Source organism: Terrapene carolina, unplaced genomic scaffold (genome assembly GCF_002925995.2).
Source record: "Terrapene carolina triunguis isolate 2854851 unplaced genomic scaffold, T_m_triunguis-2.0 Scaffold236, whole genome shotgun sequence".
NCBI classification, from domain to species: domain Eukaryota; kingdom Metazoa; phylum Chordata; order Testudines; family Emydidae; genus Terrapene; species Terrapene triunguis.
Genome location: NW_020664587.1, coordinates 4,485,565 through 4,502,873, shown reverse-complemented (window position 1 = coordinate 4,502,873; position 17,309 = coordinate 4,485,565). Strand labels below are relative to the sequence as shown.

Sequence of the window (17,309 nt, the reverse complement as noted above, 5' to 3'; positions counted from 1 at the left end):
GCAAGAGGCAGGCCCCCAAAATCATGAGACTGGCTTACAAATCACGAGATTTAAAAATACTCAATAATACACTTGTGGTTGTGTTTCTTTGTCACCTGGTTTCAGAGCCTTTGGGATAAACTCCCTTCGTGTTTTCGGTAGGGCTGTCGATTAATCGCAGTTAACTCACGCGATTAACTCAAAACAATTAATCGCAATTAATCACAGTTTTAATCACACTGTTAAACAATAGAATACCAATTGAAATGTATTAAATATGTGTGGATGATTTTTTACATTTTCAAATATATTGATTTTAATTGCAACACAGAATACAAAGTGTACAGTGCATGCTTTATATTATCATTTTTTATTACAAATATTTGCACTGTAAAAATTATAAATTAAAGAAATAGTATTTTTCAGTTCAGCTCATACAAGTACTGTAGTGCAATCTCTGTCGTGAAAGTGTAACTTACAAATGTAGGTTTTTTTGTAACATAACTGCACTCAAAAGCAAAACAATGTAAAACTTTAGAGCCTACAAGTCCACTCAGTCCTACTTCTTGTTCAGCCAATCGCTAAGACAAACAAGTTTGTTTACATTTATGGGAGATAATGCTGCCCACTTCTTATTTACATCACCTGACAGTGAGTACAGGCGGTTGCATGGCACTTTTCTACACGGCATTGCAAGGTATTTACATGCCAGATATGCTAAACATTCATATGCCCCTTCATACTTCAGCCACCGTTCCAGAGGACATGCTTCCATGCAGACGATACTCGTTAAAAAAATAATGCGCTAATTACATTTGTGACTGAACTCCTTGGAGGGAGAATTATATGTCTCCTGCTCTGTTTTATCCGCATTCTGCCATATGGTTCATGTTATAGCAGTGTCAGATGATGACCCAGCACATATTGTTCATTTTAAGAACACTTTCACTGCAAATTTGACAAAACGCAAAGAAGGTACCAATGTGAGATTTCTAAAGATAGCTACAGCACTCGACCCAAGGTTTAAAAATCTGAAGTGCCTTCCAAAATCTGAGAGGGACGAGGTGTGAAGCATGCTTTCGGAAGTCTTAAAAGAGCAACACTCTGATGCGGAAACTACAGAACCCGAACCACCAAAAAAGCAAATCAACCTTCTGCTGGCAGCATCTGACTCAGATATGTAAATGAACATGTGTCAGTCCACAGTGCTTTGGATTGTTATTGAGCAGAACCCGTCATCAGCATGGACATATGTCCTCTGAAATGGTGGTCGAAGCATGAAGGTACATATGAATCTTTACTGCATCTGGCACATAAATATCTTGCCATGCGAACGCCTGTTCTGACTTTCAGGTGACATTGTAAACAAGAAGCGGGCAACATTGTCTCCTGCAAATGTAAACAAACTTATTTGTCTTAGCAATTGGCTGAACAAGAAATAGGACTGAGTGGACTTGCAGGCTCTGAAGTTTTACATTGTTTTATTTTTGAATGCAGGCATTTTTGTACATAATTCTACATTTGTAAGTTTAACTTTCATGATAAAGAGATTGCACTACAGTACTTGTATTACATGAATTGAAAAATGCTATTTTTTTTGTTTTTATAGTGCAAATAGCAATGAAAAAGAAATACAAAGTGAGCACTGTACACTTTCTATTCTGTGTTGTAATTGAAATCAATATATTTGAAAATGTAGAAAACATCCAAAATATTTAAATAAATGGTATTCTCTTATTGTAAACAGCACGATTAATCGCGCGGTTAATTGCGATTAATTTTTTGAATCCCTTGACAGCCCTAGTTTTCAGGCTTTTCTCTGAAATCAGCAGAGCTAGACACGTCCCTTTTTAGGCATGAAAGCTCAGATTTTCCTGCAGTCTCTTGATTCCAGAAGCTGGAGCTTTAAGAAACTAACCAGATGTCGTGAGCCTTGTGATAAACTCGCAAGAGCTGGCAACACTGCAGCTTCTGGCTGCGCCTCAGGGGTCAGTGGGGTGCTGTGGCCGTTTACCAGAGGCAAGAAGCAGCCAGCTCTCACTGCCAGCCAGCTGACAGAGTGTATTCCTCCCACCAGTGCTGAATTCATTAAGTGCAGAATATTTTGCCCCCGCGCCCCATGAAATGTCCTTTCGGATTGGCACTTATCTACACTGAAAAGGGACACACTAGTTCAAATAAAGATGTGGATAAAATTAAAGAAGAAAATAGTCAATTGAGATCCTACCTACCCTCCTCTGGTCAGTTTCACCCTGCCTTAAACACAGATACCTGATGCATTGCTAGCTACTCAATCCACCATCCGTATTGCCAAGCCATGGCGCCAGGGGTTCAGATCAGAACAGCTGACATAACTGTATGGATGGACGGCAGGAGTCCAGTCAGGGTGTTGCTGAATAAAGCTGTTCCTTAGACGGAATCTTCTCCCCATCCTCCATGAAAATACCGGTTTTCCACCGTGGTCCTTGCTCTCATTGGAGTTACAGCTACTGGTGAGATTTGAACAGTAGCCAGCAGGTGGAGCCATTGCACCTCTTTTGGTCCCTCAGTCTGAGCAGAAAAGTGTGTATGTGTGTGTGTGTGTGTGTGCGTTTCTCTGGTGTTGCAGCAAGTCCCTGAAAACTGTGCAACTGCCCAGAAGGAAAATAAAAGGAAACCAAGATGAACCCAGGGTGTTGGCTCCGTGCCGTCTGCGCCTTTGGCGTGTTTAGTTGTTGCTTTCGGGACAGTTCGCAATCGTTCGGGGCCTCCCGCCACCTCGCATTCCCACGAAGATCCAGGAGGGGGCGGATTCCAGGGCGCAAGAGAGTTACCCAGATCTAAGGGAACAAACCAAAGGCACAGAGTTAGGAAGGGGTCTGGGATTGGCACTGACCCACCTAGCACTTGAGACAAAGAGATTCGCTATCGACGTAGGGCTCAAGGTGGGCTCTGTGCTTGCCAGACAGAAGGAGACAATGTTCCTAATCAGAGCAGCTTAAGGGCTCAGTGGGCATGTGGCTTTGCCCTCCTCGCCCTCACTCGCCGTGGGAAGGCCCTGACGGAGGTCGGGGCCCCATGGTACTGGGTGCTGCGTAGACACAGCGTAAGAGACAGTCCCTGCCCCAGAACACTGCCAGACTGAACACACCCAGCAGACAAAGGCCGGAGGGGAGGGACGAGGATCATCCACACTCTACAGAGGGGGAATTGAGGCGGAGAGATTCAGGGGCCGATGGGTCACACAGGCGTCCTTGACAGAGGTGGCCACTGAACCCAGCTCACTGCTCTCACCACAAGGCGTCCCCCGTTCCCGGGGCGCTGACGCCCTCACAATGTAAGAGAGACTCTCAGTTTTCATCCCCAAGCCATTTCCAGCCCTTTTCCTCGGGGGCATGGTGGGGGGCGGGGAGAGCTGGAGTTTGTGACTGGGCACTGCCTCTCCGTGCTGCCCATCCTTGCAGCCGCTGGAACACACACGGCTCCCCATCCCCTGATCACAGCATGGGGGAGGCTACCGCTGCTGGGGCCAGGGCTGCTACAAACTCCCTCCCTTCCTGGTGGCTGCCTCCTGCTGAGCCGAGCCCTCTGCTAAACAGCCAATGCAGCCCGAGAGCCAAAGCTTTGCAGGGGAGAGGCAGCTCCCCGCAGCAGATCGGGGCCTGCTCGTCTACACTGAACAGCTTGGCTGGCGTAGCTCTGTCAGTGAGGAGTATGACAAAATCACACGGCCCAGAGCTGCACCCACGCCGGCAAAAACTCCCGTACAGACGCTGCTGTGCCAGCAATCGGCCTTGTGCTGGGGGAGCTTCTTTTGTGTGGTCTGAGCTCTGGGGCGACCGCACTCTGGTGACTGTATGAGCCGGATCCCCACGGGGGGGACTTGCCAGCCTAGCCCTGGGTCGGTATTGCTATACACCAAACCCTTGGCAGTGTAGACAAGACCAAAAAGCTCCTGACTCAGAACCAGGAAACTGACCCTTTCTGGGAGCTTAGACAAGTCACTTCCCACGCCTGATTCCCCCACCTGCTGGTAACAGCTGGTTACTTGGCTGTATTGTAACGGTTCTTTGAGATGTGGGTGCAGCCACGCCCCATGCCCGGGGCACCACAGCTGGAGACTTGCCTAGCAGTACCCCAGGGGCAGCTCTCACTTCCCTCCCCACAGTCCCTCCCAGGGCTCCATAAGGGTGGTGCTCCCCGACCCCCCTCAGTTCCTTCACACCGAAATCCCCGGCTGGAGACTCCAATGGAGAGGGGTGCAGGGTGGGTCGGGGAACATGTCTGCACCCACATCTCGAAGAACCACCATTACGATACAGACCCATAACTGTCTTTTCTCCTTCGAGTGGCTGCAGACGGGGGTTTCACTTGGGGGACTCTGGGCTCAGAGTCGATCTATGGAGTGAGTGCAGAACTGCCTTCCAAAGTCTGCATCCGATCTCGAGGCCGTGTTGACAGCCTCATGTCTAGCAAAAGTACGCAGAGAAGACCACATTGCAGCCCTGCAGGTATCGCTAAGAAACGCAGAAGATGTCACCTGAGCGCTCACTGAATGAACTCGCAATGACTGCAGAGGCGGCATCTGAGCCACTTCAGAAGCCGAGGTAATGCAGCAGTTACCCATTGGAAATGCTCTGCGTGGAGACTGGTTGTCCCTACATCCGCAGAGTAGGACAGTGGCTCTCACCTTTTACAGACGACTGCCCCCCTTTCAGGGCTCTGATTTGTCTGGCCTCCCCTCAAGTGTCACCTCTCCTAAAAACTACTTGCTAACAAAATCAGACATAAACATACAAAAGTGTCCCAGCCACTGTGACTGAACAACTGCTGACTTTCTCATTTTTACCATATAATTATAAAATAAATCAATTTCAAAATAAATATTGTACTTCCCTTGCAGTGTATAGTACGTAGAGCAGTATAAACAAGTCATTGTCTGAAGGAAGTTTTAGTTTGTACTGACTCTGCTAGTGCTTTTGATGTAGCCTGTTGTAAAACTAGGCCAATCTCTAGATGAGTTGATGGACCCCCTGGAAGGCCTCTGCGTACCCCCATGGGTCCACGTACCTCTGGTTGAGAACCACTGGCATAGGAGATAAAAAGGTGAGGTGATGAATGAAACAGCGTAGTCCTTTCTAAATAAAATGCCAAGCACCGCCTGACATCTAAGCTATGTAGCCGCTGCTCCTCTGCACTTGAATGTGATTTGGGAAAAAATAGACGTAAGTAAATAACCTGATCGCTGTGAAACTAAGATATGACTTCGGATTAAAATTTCGGGTGTGATCTTAAAACCACCTTGTTCTTGAAGAATTGAATGTGTGGAGGATCTGCCATTAAGGCCTGCAACTCACTAACTCTTCCTGCAGATGTTATAGCCACACGGAAGGCCATCTTCTGAGAGAGGCGCGCCCATGAACAAGTTGCTATCAGCTGGAACAGTGGACCCATCAGTGCCGCCAGGACCGTGTTAAGGTCCCGCAATGGGACCGTTTCTTTCATCAGTGGAAAAAGGGTAAGGTCATGTCTTTTATTGGACCGACTTCTGTTGGCGAGAGAGACACGCTTTCAAATTTGCGCACAGCTCTTCTTCAGGTCACTCTGTGTAAACTCAAAAGCTTGTCTCTCTCGCCAGCAGAAGTTAGTCCAACAAAAGATATTTCTTCACCCACCTTGTCTCTCTAATATCCTGGGACCATCAAGGCTACATCAACACTGCATACAGCTGGAGGAAAAAGACAGATAATACCTTTAAAACCGCTCATCACCATAGGGTTTGAGAATTCCTTGCATGGGAGGATGGAAAGCCGAGAGCGCCTCCAAGTGAAACTTCAGGGATCTCGGACTGAGGCCTGACGATTTCAAATGCAGCACCTACTCCACAAGGTCCTGAATCTGCAGTAACATAGGCTGGATTTGCTTGGACAAATGAGACCGCCTGCCTGCAAATAGCTGGGGCATAGATATGACAATGACAACAGACTGCCTAGCCGCATTTGACTAAAAGTAGGCGCAGAAGGCTTCCTCCTCCGTGATTTGTGCCTGCCTCGCAGTGTAGGACGGCTGACAGAAATATTGCTGAGGACAACATTGCTGCTGTTGTTGTTGTTGGTCCCCAGAATGCCATCTCTTTGCAGCCTGGATATAAATTCCCGATGAGCATAGGGTGACCCGGGAACCTTTGAAAGAGTGTAATGGCTCATCAGTTTTCTCTGAGGGTAAGAGGTGACCATCAAACGACAAGTCCTCTCTGCTTTGCTGGGTCTCAGGCACTACACCAGAGTTTTGTAACCATGACATTCTTCACATCGTTACAGCCGAGGCCACGCCAGGGCGGATGTCTTGGCCACTAAATAACATTCCATAATGAAGGACTTGAACCCCTCCCTGGAGGATTCTGGTAACTTGTCCACAAATTTGGACATAGTGTCCCAGTTCACAAAATCGTATTTTGATAACAGACCTTGCTGGTTTGCAATGCGCATCGGCAAGGAGACTTTTCTCCCCATCAGATCTAGCCTTTTGGACTCTTTTTTTTTAGACACAGATTTATATCCACCCTGTTTCACTCACTCATTTGCTGCTGTCACAACCAGGGAATTTGGAGCTGGGTGGGTGAAAAAGGATTCAAAGCCTTGCATTGGCACATAACATCTCTTCTTATGACTGCCATAAAGTGTACAAAGTTCTTTAAACAACTGCCACTCAAAAGCCTCTCCCTGATCTGTCAGCATGTTCACTGGGTACCCATACGGCTTTACAGAATGTGTCCAGAAGACCTGAGCCATAGTCTGCACTAACAAATCCTTCACAGGAATTGCCACCACAAATGTTGTGTAATGATCAGTCATGACAAGCACATAGGTAATTCTGATTTTAAATGATCTAACATCACCATTGCTATCAGTAGCATGCAAGGAGGTTCGATCAACACTACCAGCTTTATTTTTCAAGTTACATATTCACATTTCTGACACCACTGTACAATGTCCTCCTTCATCCCAATCCAACAGAACCTCTTTCTCAAGTTCGGTTCTGTCTCTTTATCTCCAAAATGTCCAAACGCATTGTGATAAGCTTCTAATACCGTCCTTACACTCTGTCTGGACAAGACAATCTGTATCGTCTCCTCCTTAGAGTCAGAATCTATAACCTTCCTTACCAACCTCCCATTCTCTTGGAGATATTTTTGTTGTCTCTGCAGTTTCACTACCTTAGCTGGTAACTTTTCCCAGCAATCAACCATCAGCACTCAATCTTTTCTTAGATGCCTTCTTAATTCCTGCGTTACCAGACTCCATAACTGAATTTCCTTCCACAGATCTTGATGTATGTCAAGTTCTATCTCTTCATTCCCAACCACACGATTAGCAATAAACCTGGATCTCTCGATAGGAACATTCAGAAACAGAGGCATTTCCAAATCCTCCTTTTCATCTGAGTCTTCATTTATAATCACCTTTTGTGGCAGCCTAGACAATACATCAGCATTTACATTAATACTGGGTCGTCAGTATTTGATGGTGAAGTTATAATTGACCAGACAAGAAGCCCACGGTTGTTCCAATGCCCCTAGTTTGCCAGTTTGCAAATATGTTGATGGGTTGTTATCTGTAAACACTTCAAATGAGGTTGCTGTAAAATAATGCTGAAACTTTCCCATTACTGCCCAGGCTAATTCCGAGAATTCCAACCGGAGTGAACTGTATTTCTCATCATTTCTTTGAGATCCCTTTAAGCTCCAGCTTTCGTCAGCAGTCGCTCGTGCGCTCCCTACCATCTTGCTCCTGAGCAAGGGGGGCTCCCTATCCTTTGTTGCTGGCATCTATATACACTAGTCTAGACGGTAGTTTATAAACTGGATATGCCAGGATGGGGCTAAGGATGGAGAGATTTCGATTCTTCAAATGCTGCTTGGCACTCTGCTCTCCATTTTACCTGGGCAGCTTTAGAAATGTTCTTATCTCCAGTGTTTCTTAACAATCCAGGTAATGGCCGAGCAACTTTAGCTAAGTCCTTAATAAATCAACAATATTCATCAACAAATCGTAAGAACTACCAGACGTCTTGTACCGTGGCAGGTATGGGCCACTCCTCTGTCATTCTCAGTTTCTCGGTATCAGGAGCGACCCGTGCCACAGACACTGTGTGTCCCAAATTGTTCACATTTTCTTTTAGGAAATAACGTTTCGAAGGTTTTACTTTTAATCCATCCTGTGTGAATCTATCAAACACCACGTCCAGGTGTTGCAAACGTCCCTCAAAGGACTTTGAATACACAGTGATGTCATGGAGACACAATCAAATGGTATCAAAGTTCTCAGAGTCTTGACAATGCTCCATCCATCTCTGGAAAGTCCCTGGAACATTACAGAGTCCTTCTTGTAAATTCATGAAGTCCCATGGGTGTCACAAAGGTGGTTTTATTCTTGATCTTCTGGTGCCACTGGAATTGGCCAGTACCCACTTGCTAAACTGATAGTAGAGAAGAAACTTGCCGACTTTCATGCCACTAAGGAATCTTCCGTTCTAGGTATAGGTGTCCTTATGGGTGACCTGATTCAATTTTCAGTAATCTACACAAAAGCGCAGTTTCCCATCTTTTGTCTGAACTAGCACAATGGGCACAGCCCATGAACGATGACGCTCTTTTATTACATTAGCTTCCAAATCTCTTTTATCATTTCCTTCACCAGCCGATACAGAGCTAGAGCAACTGGTTGAAATCAGCCCTAATTGGAGGATGTCCCCCTGTGGGCACAGTGCGCTGTATCTGGGTGGCCCACCCAAAATCCAAAAGATGTTGCAAGGAAGCTATTCCATGTTCCTTAATCATTTGTACTAACCTTTGGGGGTTGGACTAGATGACCTCCTGAGGTCCCTTCCAACCCTGAGATTCTATGATTCTATGATTCTTTCTACCTGCTTTGCAGATGCTGAAGGCATTCCCAAGTCTACTTCCTTTGTCCATACATATGGATCTATCTCACCATCCTGGATTACTGTCTGCAGATGTCCCACTTCCCCAAACTGTTCATCGAGCACTAAATTGTCTTCCTAACCTATGCGTACCAGAAGCCCAACCACCTGATTTCTATATAGTGTCACAGGTCTGGCCACATAATTCAGTATCCTAATTGGTACTAATCCTTTTTCCATTGCCACTGTTGTGGGAGCTCCCTACTTTATCCCAGCAAGGTTCCAGTAAAGCAATAAAACCAACTTTTGTTTTACAAATGAGAAAGGTTTCCATATTTGGGTGCAGCTTGATGGGATGCACATCTGCTATTCTCACTTTCCCAATCTCGCCTTATTGACTGGCAAAGTTTTCATAGCTTTCTTATACTGCATGTCGAATCATATTCTGCCGGACCTTCTTGTAATGACTGGGGAGCTGCTGCTCTGATCCTAATACTTGAAACAACGCCTCATAACCGTTGCAGTCGGCTCATACCTATGACTACTGGGGGTAAATAATCACTGTTGACATTGCTAACGAAAATACCCTGATCTGGATATTTAGAAGTTCCAATCTGAGCTTCAGCTTCCATTTACCCAAACCACTTCCTGCTACCGATTTCACCCTGTTCTTGGTAGTCGACAACCCCTCTTGAGTCCAATGTTTCCTAAAATGTCAGCTCTGCAAGGTGGTGACTTGAGACCCGGTATTTAGCAAGACCCACATTTCTATCCAATTAATCTTAACCAACACCGTTGGACACCTTCCCACAGCAGTAGCCTGTCCTTTAATGTCATTCAGGTCTGCCCTCTGTCTCCCCGAGCTCTGAGCCCCAATCCACGAGACTTTGTGATTAAAGCCTCAGCATTAGTATTCTCAGACATGCATCTCCTTTCCACATGTCCCACCTCACTGCATCTTCTGCAAATAGGATTGCCATCATGACCAAACTTACCAGTTGTCCTATGCCCTGTGTTCCTACTCCTTGTGACCCACTGGATGACAAACCCCGGCTTAAACTAACAATGTAACTATTACTAGGGTGACCAGGTGTCCGGTTTTCGACCGAAATGCTCGGTCGAAAAAGGACACTGGCGGCTCCGGTAAGCACTGCTGACCAGGCTATTAAAAGTCTGGTTGGCAGTGCTACGGAGCTAAGGCAGGCTAGTGCCTACCTGTCCTGGCTCCGCGCTGTGCCCTGGAAGCATCCAGCAGGTCCGGCTCCTAGGTGGGGGGGGCAAGGGGCTCCGCGCGCTGCCCCCGCTCCAAGCACTGGCTCTGCACTCCCATTGGCCGGGAACCACGGCCAACGGGAGCTGTGGGGGTGGTGCATGCGGGTGAGAGCAGCACGCAGAACCGCCTGCCGCGCCTCCGCCTAGGAGCTGGACCTACTGGCCGCTTCCAAGGTGCAGCGCGGAGTCAGGACAGGCAGCAAGCCTGCCTTAGCCCCGATGCGCCACTGACCGGGAGCTGCCCGAGGTAAGCCCGCACCCCAACCCCGAGCCCCAACCCCCTGCCACAGCCCTGAGCCCTCCCCATCCATAGCCCCCTCCTGCACTCCAAACCCCTCATTCCCGGCCCCATCCCAGATCCTGAATCCCCAGATGGAGCCCTCACCCCCCCTGCACCCCAACCCCCTGCCCCAGCCTAGAGCCCCCTGCCACACCCTGAACCCCTCTGCTACACACCCCAGCCTGGAGCCCCCTCCTGCACCCCAAACTCCTCATACCCGTCCCCTCCCCAGAGCCCGCACCCCCAGCCAGAGCCCTCATCCCTCCCACACCTGAACCCCCCTGCCTCAGCCCAGAGTCCCCTCCCACACCCTGAACCCCTCATTTCTGGCCCCACCCTGTAGCCCCCACGCCCCCCCGTTAGAGCCCTCACCCCTCCCACACTCCAACCCTCTGCCCGAGCCCAGTGAAAGGGAGTGACAGTGGGGGAGAGTGAGCCACCGAGGGAGGGGGAATGTAGTGAGTGGGGAGCAGGGCCTTGGAGAAGGGGCAGGGAAGGGGCGGTGCCTCAGGGAAGGGGCAGGGCTAGGGTGTTCGGTTTTATGCGATTAGAAAGTTGGCAACCCTAACTATTAGCTGGTGGTTGAGGTAGGCTGTTAGCCCGATATGGGGACTAGCCATCAGAGGGACATGGCACACACGTTTCCTACTCCTCCCAACAGGGGTCGCCCACCCAGAGCAGCATCTGGGCCCACAAGAGTTGAAATCCCACTTGGCTGAAAGGAGTAACTCCGTTAGGTGATAGCAATAGTAGGCTGTTATCCTCTATGCAGTGCAGACATCAGATGAGACCCAATGCACACATTTCAGGTGTGTCACACAAGTTACCTGAGTTTGCCACTTATACCTATTTCCTGACCACCCAGCGTGCCGCTTACACAACAGCTTCTGTGATGCTGGGTTTGGCCCAGACATGTCTCTGGGGGGCCGAGCACAAGGGGGGAAGACAGTTATGAGGGAGCGACGCCCCTAGGGTAAATGCAAACAGCTTCAGGAAGGGGGGTGTTTTCCACACACAGCGAACAAGCAGAGACGGTCTTTTTGAAGGGCTTATCGCATTAAGGAAAATAACAAGAAAGAACGAATGTGACATCTCCCCGAGAGAGCGTAGTGTGTGCGTCCCTGTTCTGGAGCATGCTGCGGCTGACCACAAAAATGGCACTGCCAGCCAGCAGTGGAATGGCCAAGGCCACCAACAACCAAGTCATAGCAGTTACAGAGCTGCGTGCACTGTGGGAAAACAGTCTGGAAGGTGCACAGCTCTCCACAGACACACACGGCTTCTAGTCTAGGTACTTATACCACAGCTCCAGAGCACCTCCTAACCTTGAGTGCATTTATCCTCACAATCCCCACTGAGAGGCCGGGAAGTGCTATTAACCCCAGTGTACAGATGGGGAATTGAGGCACAGGGAGACAAAGCAACTTGCCCAAGGGTACACAGGGAGCCCAGGGTAGAGCAGAGACTTGAACTCCCGAGTCCTAGGCTAGTGCCTGAACCAATGGACCATCCTGCTTCACCAGGCCGTGTAACCTCCCGCTGCAGTTTAGCGGTTAGGGCAGGGGAACTGGGCTCTCTTTCTGGTCCTGCCACTGACTTGAGGCAAGTCCTCTATTACTAGTAATGATAATAATTAAGGCTAAGATTTTGTCATGGGCATTTTCAGTAAAAGTCACAGACCTATGCCTGGGGGCTGCTCCAGCTCCGAGGACTGACCCAGCTGCCGGGGACTGACCCAGCCACGGGACTGCTCCAGCCCCGGCCACTGCTCCTGCGGTGGGGGCTGCTCTTGCGGCCAGGGCTGAAGCCGAAGCAGTCACGGAGCTCTGTTAAAGTCACGGAATCTGTGATCTCCATGACCAAATCGTACCCTTAATAATAATCATGGTTATTACAATAGTGCCTAAGGACCACCCACACTCAGGACCCCATTGCACTGGGCGTTGTACAGAGTAGTAGAGCTTACAGTCTAAATAGATCACCTAGCCTGTCTTTCCCCACCTGGACAAGGAGGAGATATCAATACTCACCTCCTACCAGGGTTATCAGGAGGGTTGGTTACTTACCATCTTTACAGAGCTTCAATACCTAGCCACAGTCTAAGGCCACGTCTACACTACCAGCTGTGGGCCGTGTTCAGCTGCCGAGGTTTGTATATTGCTCAGGGGCGTGCAAACTGCACCTACTCACCAGCAGTGCTTGTGTTGATGCAAAGTGTGGTGCACCACAAGTACGTATCCCAGTGTGCCACATGCCACTTTCTGGTGCAATGCCTTCTGGGAAATGTTTTGCAAAATGTGTTGTAGGATAATAATGACTCGCCCAGGGATCTCTGGGAGCGAGGGGTCAAGTTTCCAGCATGCAACTTTCTCCATCCCATAATGCCACCCATAACCCATAATTTTGACTTACTTATTTTTTTAAATCCCACATATCTGCAAGGCATTTTTATTATCCAACATCTCTGACAGCCGCATGGAGCCCACACAGCTCTGCACTATTCGCATGAACATTGCACATACAGGGTGCACAGTGCTCCTGTATTTGCAGACCTGCAGGAAGTACCACAGCTTCCAGGGACATGAGGATGTCTTCAAGGACAGTTTGCGGAGGGACACAGCGAAAACCAAGTCAAGATTTTTGGTGGTGTTCCTGGAGCAGTTGCAGACAGTGGGGCGCTGCTTCTGGGCCCGAGAAATGAGCACATATGGTGGGATCACATCATAACGCAGGTTTGGGATGACAAGCAGAGGCTGCAGAACTTTCAGACGCGAAAGGCCACGTTCCTGGACCTGTGTGCCACACTCACTCCAGGTCTCCAGTGCATGGACACCGGAATGAGAATTGCATTGGCAGCGGAGAAGCAAGGGGCAATTGCACTCTGGAAGCTTGCAATGCTGGATTGCTATTGGTCAGCAAGAAATCATTTTGAAGTTGGAAAATCCACTGTGGGGACTGTTGACATGCAAATGTAGAGGGCCATTAATCATCTTCTACTATGCAAGACCGTAACTTTCTGCAATGTGCAGGACATAGCGGATGGATTTGCAGCCAAATTGTGGTAGGGTGATTGATCATAGAATATCAGGGTTGGAAGGGACCTCAGGAGGACATCTAGTCCAACCTGGTGCTCAAAGCTGGACCTAGCCCCAGACAGATTTTTGCCCCAGATCCCTAAATTGGCCCCTCAAGGATTGAACTCACAATGCTGTGTTTAGCAGGCCAATGCTCAAGCCACTGAGCTATCCCTCCCTCCTGGAGGGACACACCTGGCACACATCTCTCTATTTTGGCATCAGCCCACCTTGCCACAGAGTATATCGACAGAAAGAGCTATTTTTCTCTGGTTATGCAAGTGTTGGTGGATCACTGGGGACGCTTCACCGACATCAGTGTGGCTGGTGAGGGAAGGGGCATGACGCTCACATCTTTAAGAACACAAGACTTCAGAAAGCTGCAAGAAGGGCCATTCTTTCCTGACCGACAGATTACCATTGGTGAGACTGATATGCCAATAGTGATTCTGGAGCCATATACTGGCCACCTTGACAGCACCAAGGAAATATTCAACTCCTGGCTCAGCAGGTGCAGCATTGCAGTCGAATGTGCTCTTGGTAGATTGACGGGACGCTGGTGGTGTTCGTTCACTTGTTTGGATCTCCATGAGAAAAACATCCCATGCCTGTTGTGTCCTGAATAATATCTGTGAGGCAAACGGGGAAAAACTACCACCAAGGCTGAGGTGGAGCAGACGTCTCTGACTTTGAACAGCCAGACACCGGGGTCATTAGAAGAGCTCAACGTGGAGCTATCCAGGTGAGGAAACAGTACTTTAATGGTCAGCCCCAGGAGCGTTCTCTGCTGGAGTTTCTCTGGGAGCTTTGGGTACTGCGAAGGATTGTGCAGGGCTTGCTGTACATTGATAAATAGGACTGGGTGTTTTCCCAAAGCTATGAACTCTGTGGTGCTTGGTGTGGATTTACAAGTGCCATTTGCTTTGACAATCACTATGTATTTGGCAATATTTGTTATGAACTAATAAAGATAATTTGATTCTCCAAAAATAGAACTTTATTGCGTGGGGAAAAACAGCGTGGAAAATCAATGTGCACAAAAAACCCAGAGGCAATGTTATACAAATTTTTAACAAGCTTAATGGGGTGAACATTTAAAACTAGAAAGGCAGTAAACATTTATGTCCATCTGAGTAACAAATGTAGGCCGTTGTGGCTACACAGCTGTGGTTCTTGCAAGTCACTGTATGTGAAGCTGTGGTTTTCCTTGCTGTCCCCCAGCATCGAGTTGTAGGCGTAAGGATGTGCCCTACCATGCCATCGTTGGGGAGTGTAGGGAGAAGTGTGTGACCATGGAGTTCTCCACGGACTGCAAAGGGTGGGGAGTCCAGGATTTTTGGACCCGTAGGTCAACCAGGGTCTGCAGCATTTGGGTTTGCTGCCTGAGAAGACCCATTATGTCCTGGTGCATCTCCTTCTCCTTTTCCAGCTGGGAGTCCTGGGCCTTTCTCCTGTCCTTTCTGCCTTTCTCCAGGCTGTTGGTCATATTGGCCCTCCAACCTCACGGTGTGATGGAGCACTGGCTTGCAGGATCTCACAGAACATGTCCTCACGAATCCTCTTCTTTCTCCTCTCATCAGAGTCAAGCATTCAGAGGGCATGGAGGGGGCACCAGCAGCAGCTGCTGATTAAAATTGACAGATGTACCTCTGAATATACAGTCACAAGGGAAACGGAAAGACAAGTTTCAAAACTCCCTTCCCTTATTCCCATAAACACTTTGAACAAGAAATGCTTATTGATGCTTCAGCTTCGGAGCATCTTGGCACAGCACCACAGTCCAGCCCCAGCCGTGGTGAGGACAGCCCGCCAGGGACGATGGGGGAAGAGGGAAAGGATTTTCTATTGCATGAAGCTACAAAATTTCCGTCCCTATTCCATGGGGATGAGCATGGGGCAATGGCACTGAATACTGGCACTGTTTTCCACAGACGGTGGGGATTTTAGCTGATGTCTCACTCCCGAGGGTCACAAAGGCACAGAGACCACAGCTGCTGCTGGTGTCCCAAAGCCGCCTGGGCCCATATGCCACTAGCCTGTTTATTGCAATGATGCCAGCCAAACTCATCACAGAGTGGCGCGGGAAAGTGTCCTACCGCAGAGGAAGAAACAGGACAGCCATCCCTAGAAACCTTTGGGAGAGGGTTGCAGAGCGCCTCCAGGGAAGCTTTATCGAGATCTCTTAGGAGGATAAAAGGGCCATGCCTATAGACATAAACCAACTGCTTTGCCTGCCCCCCATCTCTGCCTTTCCTAAGAGGGGAATGAAAAGCAGATGCTAACTCTCCCTCTGTTCGTTGTATCTCCAGCCCTTCTCATATGGGTAAAACACTGGTCCAGGTGGCTGCCATCTTTACATTTAAAGATTGTGAGGAAAAATGCATGCACACACTTACCCGGGACCCCTTCCCCTTCAGGCTCGTCTGCGTTTGCCTGGTCAGACTGGCTGGACTGGCGCAGTCTCAAACAGGTCCTGGCTTGCGGCATGGCTGAAGTTCCCCACCACATCTCCCCATCCTTGCTCCTCACTGTTCACTGCAGGGGACTCTGTCTCGGGCTCCTCCGGGGTATCTGCAGTGCTCTGGTGGGGTCTCTGCCAAGTACGGCATGCGGTTCATTGTAAAAGCACCAGGTCTGTGCCTCAGGACCAGATCAATTGTCGGCCTTCTTGGCTTTGGGGTAGGCCTGCCACAGCTCCTTCACTTTCATGTGGCACTGCTGCTGGTCCCTGTCGTACCCCTTCTCCTGCATCCCCCAAGCAATCTGCTCATAGAGGTCCATGTTTCTATGGCTGGTTCATAGCTGGGCCTGTTCAGGCTCTTCCCACAGGCCCAGGAGAGCCAACATCTCCTATCTGCTCCAGGAGTGTGTCTGGAACGTATAACCGGCATGCTCAATTGGACAGTTGCACACAACAAGAGAGAGCTGCTACGTGCACGTGCCAAGGTGGGCAATCAGGAAAAAGGCATTTCAAAAATATGTGGGGTGTTTTAAGTGGGGGGAGTGGCTTCTTGTCTCTGGGACCCCCGGGCAGAGGAGTTTAAAACTGTGACCAGAGCAGTCACTTTGCAGGGATGGTCTAGATAATACTTCGTCCTGCCTTGAGGGCAGGGGACTGGACTAGATGACCTCTCGAGGTCCCTTCCAGTTCTATGATTCTATGATTGTGGGACAGCTGCTGGAGGACTGTTAGGATTGACACAGGTCATGCAGTGTCTACACTCGCACTGTGCCAACCTCAGTAGGTCGACCACGCCATTCAGGGGTGGTTTTACTGTGCTGCTGGAATGGGGCAGAGACAAAGCTGAACATCGACACGTGCGGGAATAGGTCGACACAAGGCGACTTACGTCGCCCTAATTCTGGAGTGTAGACCAGGCCTAAGTAGAAACGAGTCTCCTACGAAAGGTGACGTGCAGAGTTGGGGAAGCAGCTTCCTAGCGGAGAGAGAGTTCATCAAAGCGGAGCTTGCCACAGCCAGCAGGGTTGTCTTTTTTTTTTCACCTTATTTAAAATGCTCTGGCTGCTGAACAACTTTCTTTGCTCCGTTTTTTCTGACTGTTTCACCTGCCTGGAAACAGGAACTGCAGGCGCTTTGAGAAATGGATCGAAGGGTCAGCGCGTTGTCTCACTCTCGCTCTGTAAGTGCCTCTGGCTCTGACCACGAAATGTTGTTTTGTGACTTCTTACAGCACAACTCCACCATAAATCACAGCAGCTATCCCAATCCTGCCTGCAGCAACAGGGCAATGGATGTGTGTGTCTCTCTGTGTGTGTGTGAGCTGGAGACAAAGACTTCTGCT

The 17,309-nt window shown here is 48.9% G+C and overlaps 1 protein-coding gene across 1 annotated transcript in view; it reads right to left on the bottom strand.

Moving 5' to 3' along the window:
- Positions 1 to 2,694: 2,694 nt before the first annotated feature.
- Positions 2,695 to 17,309, bottom strand: part of NKAIN1 (sodium/potassium transporting ATPase interacting 1) — a 200,599-nt gene continuing 185,984 nt past the window's right edge. The window contains exon 7 of the mRNA XM_026657175.2: positions 2,695 to 2,798. Coding sequence (XP_026512960.1) covers positions 2,789 to 2,798 — 10 coding nt within the window. The 3' untranslated portion in view covers positions 2,695 to 2,788. The remainder of the gene's footprint in view (positions 2,799 to 17,309) is intronic.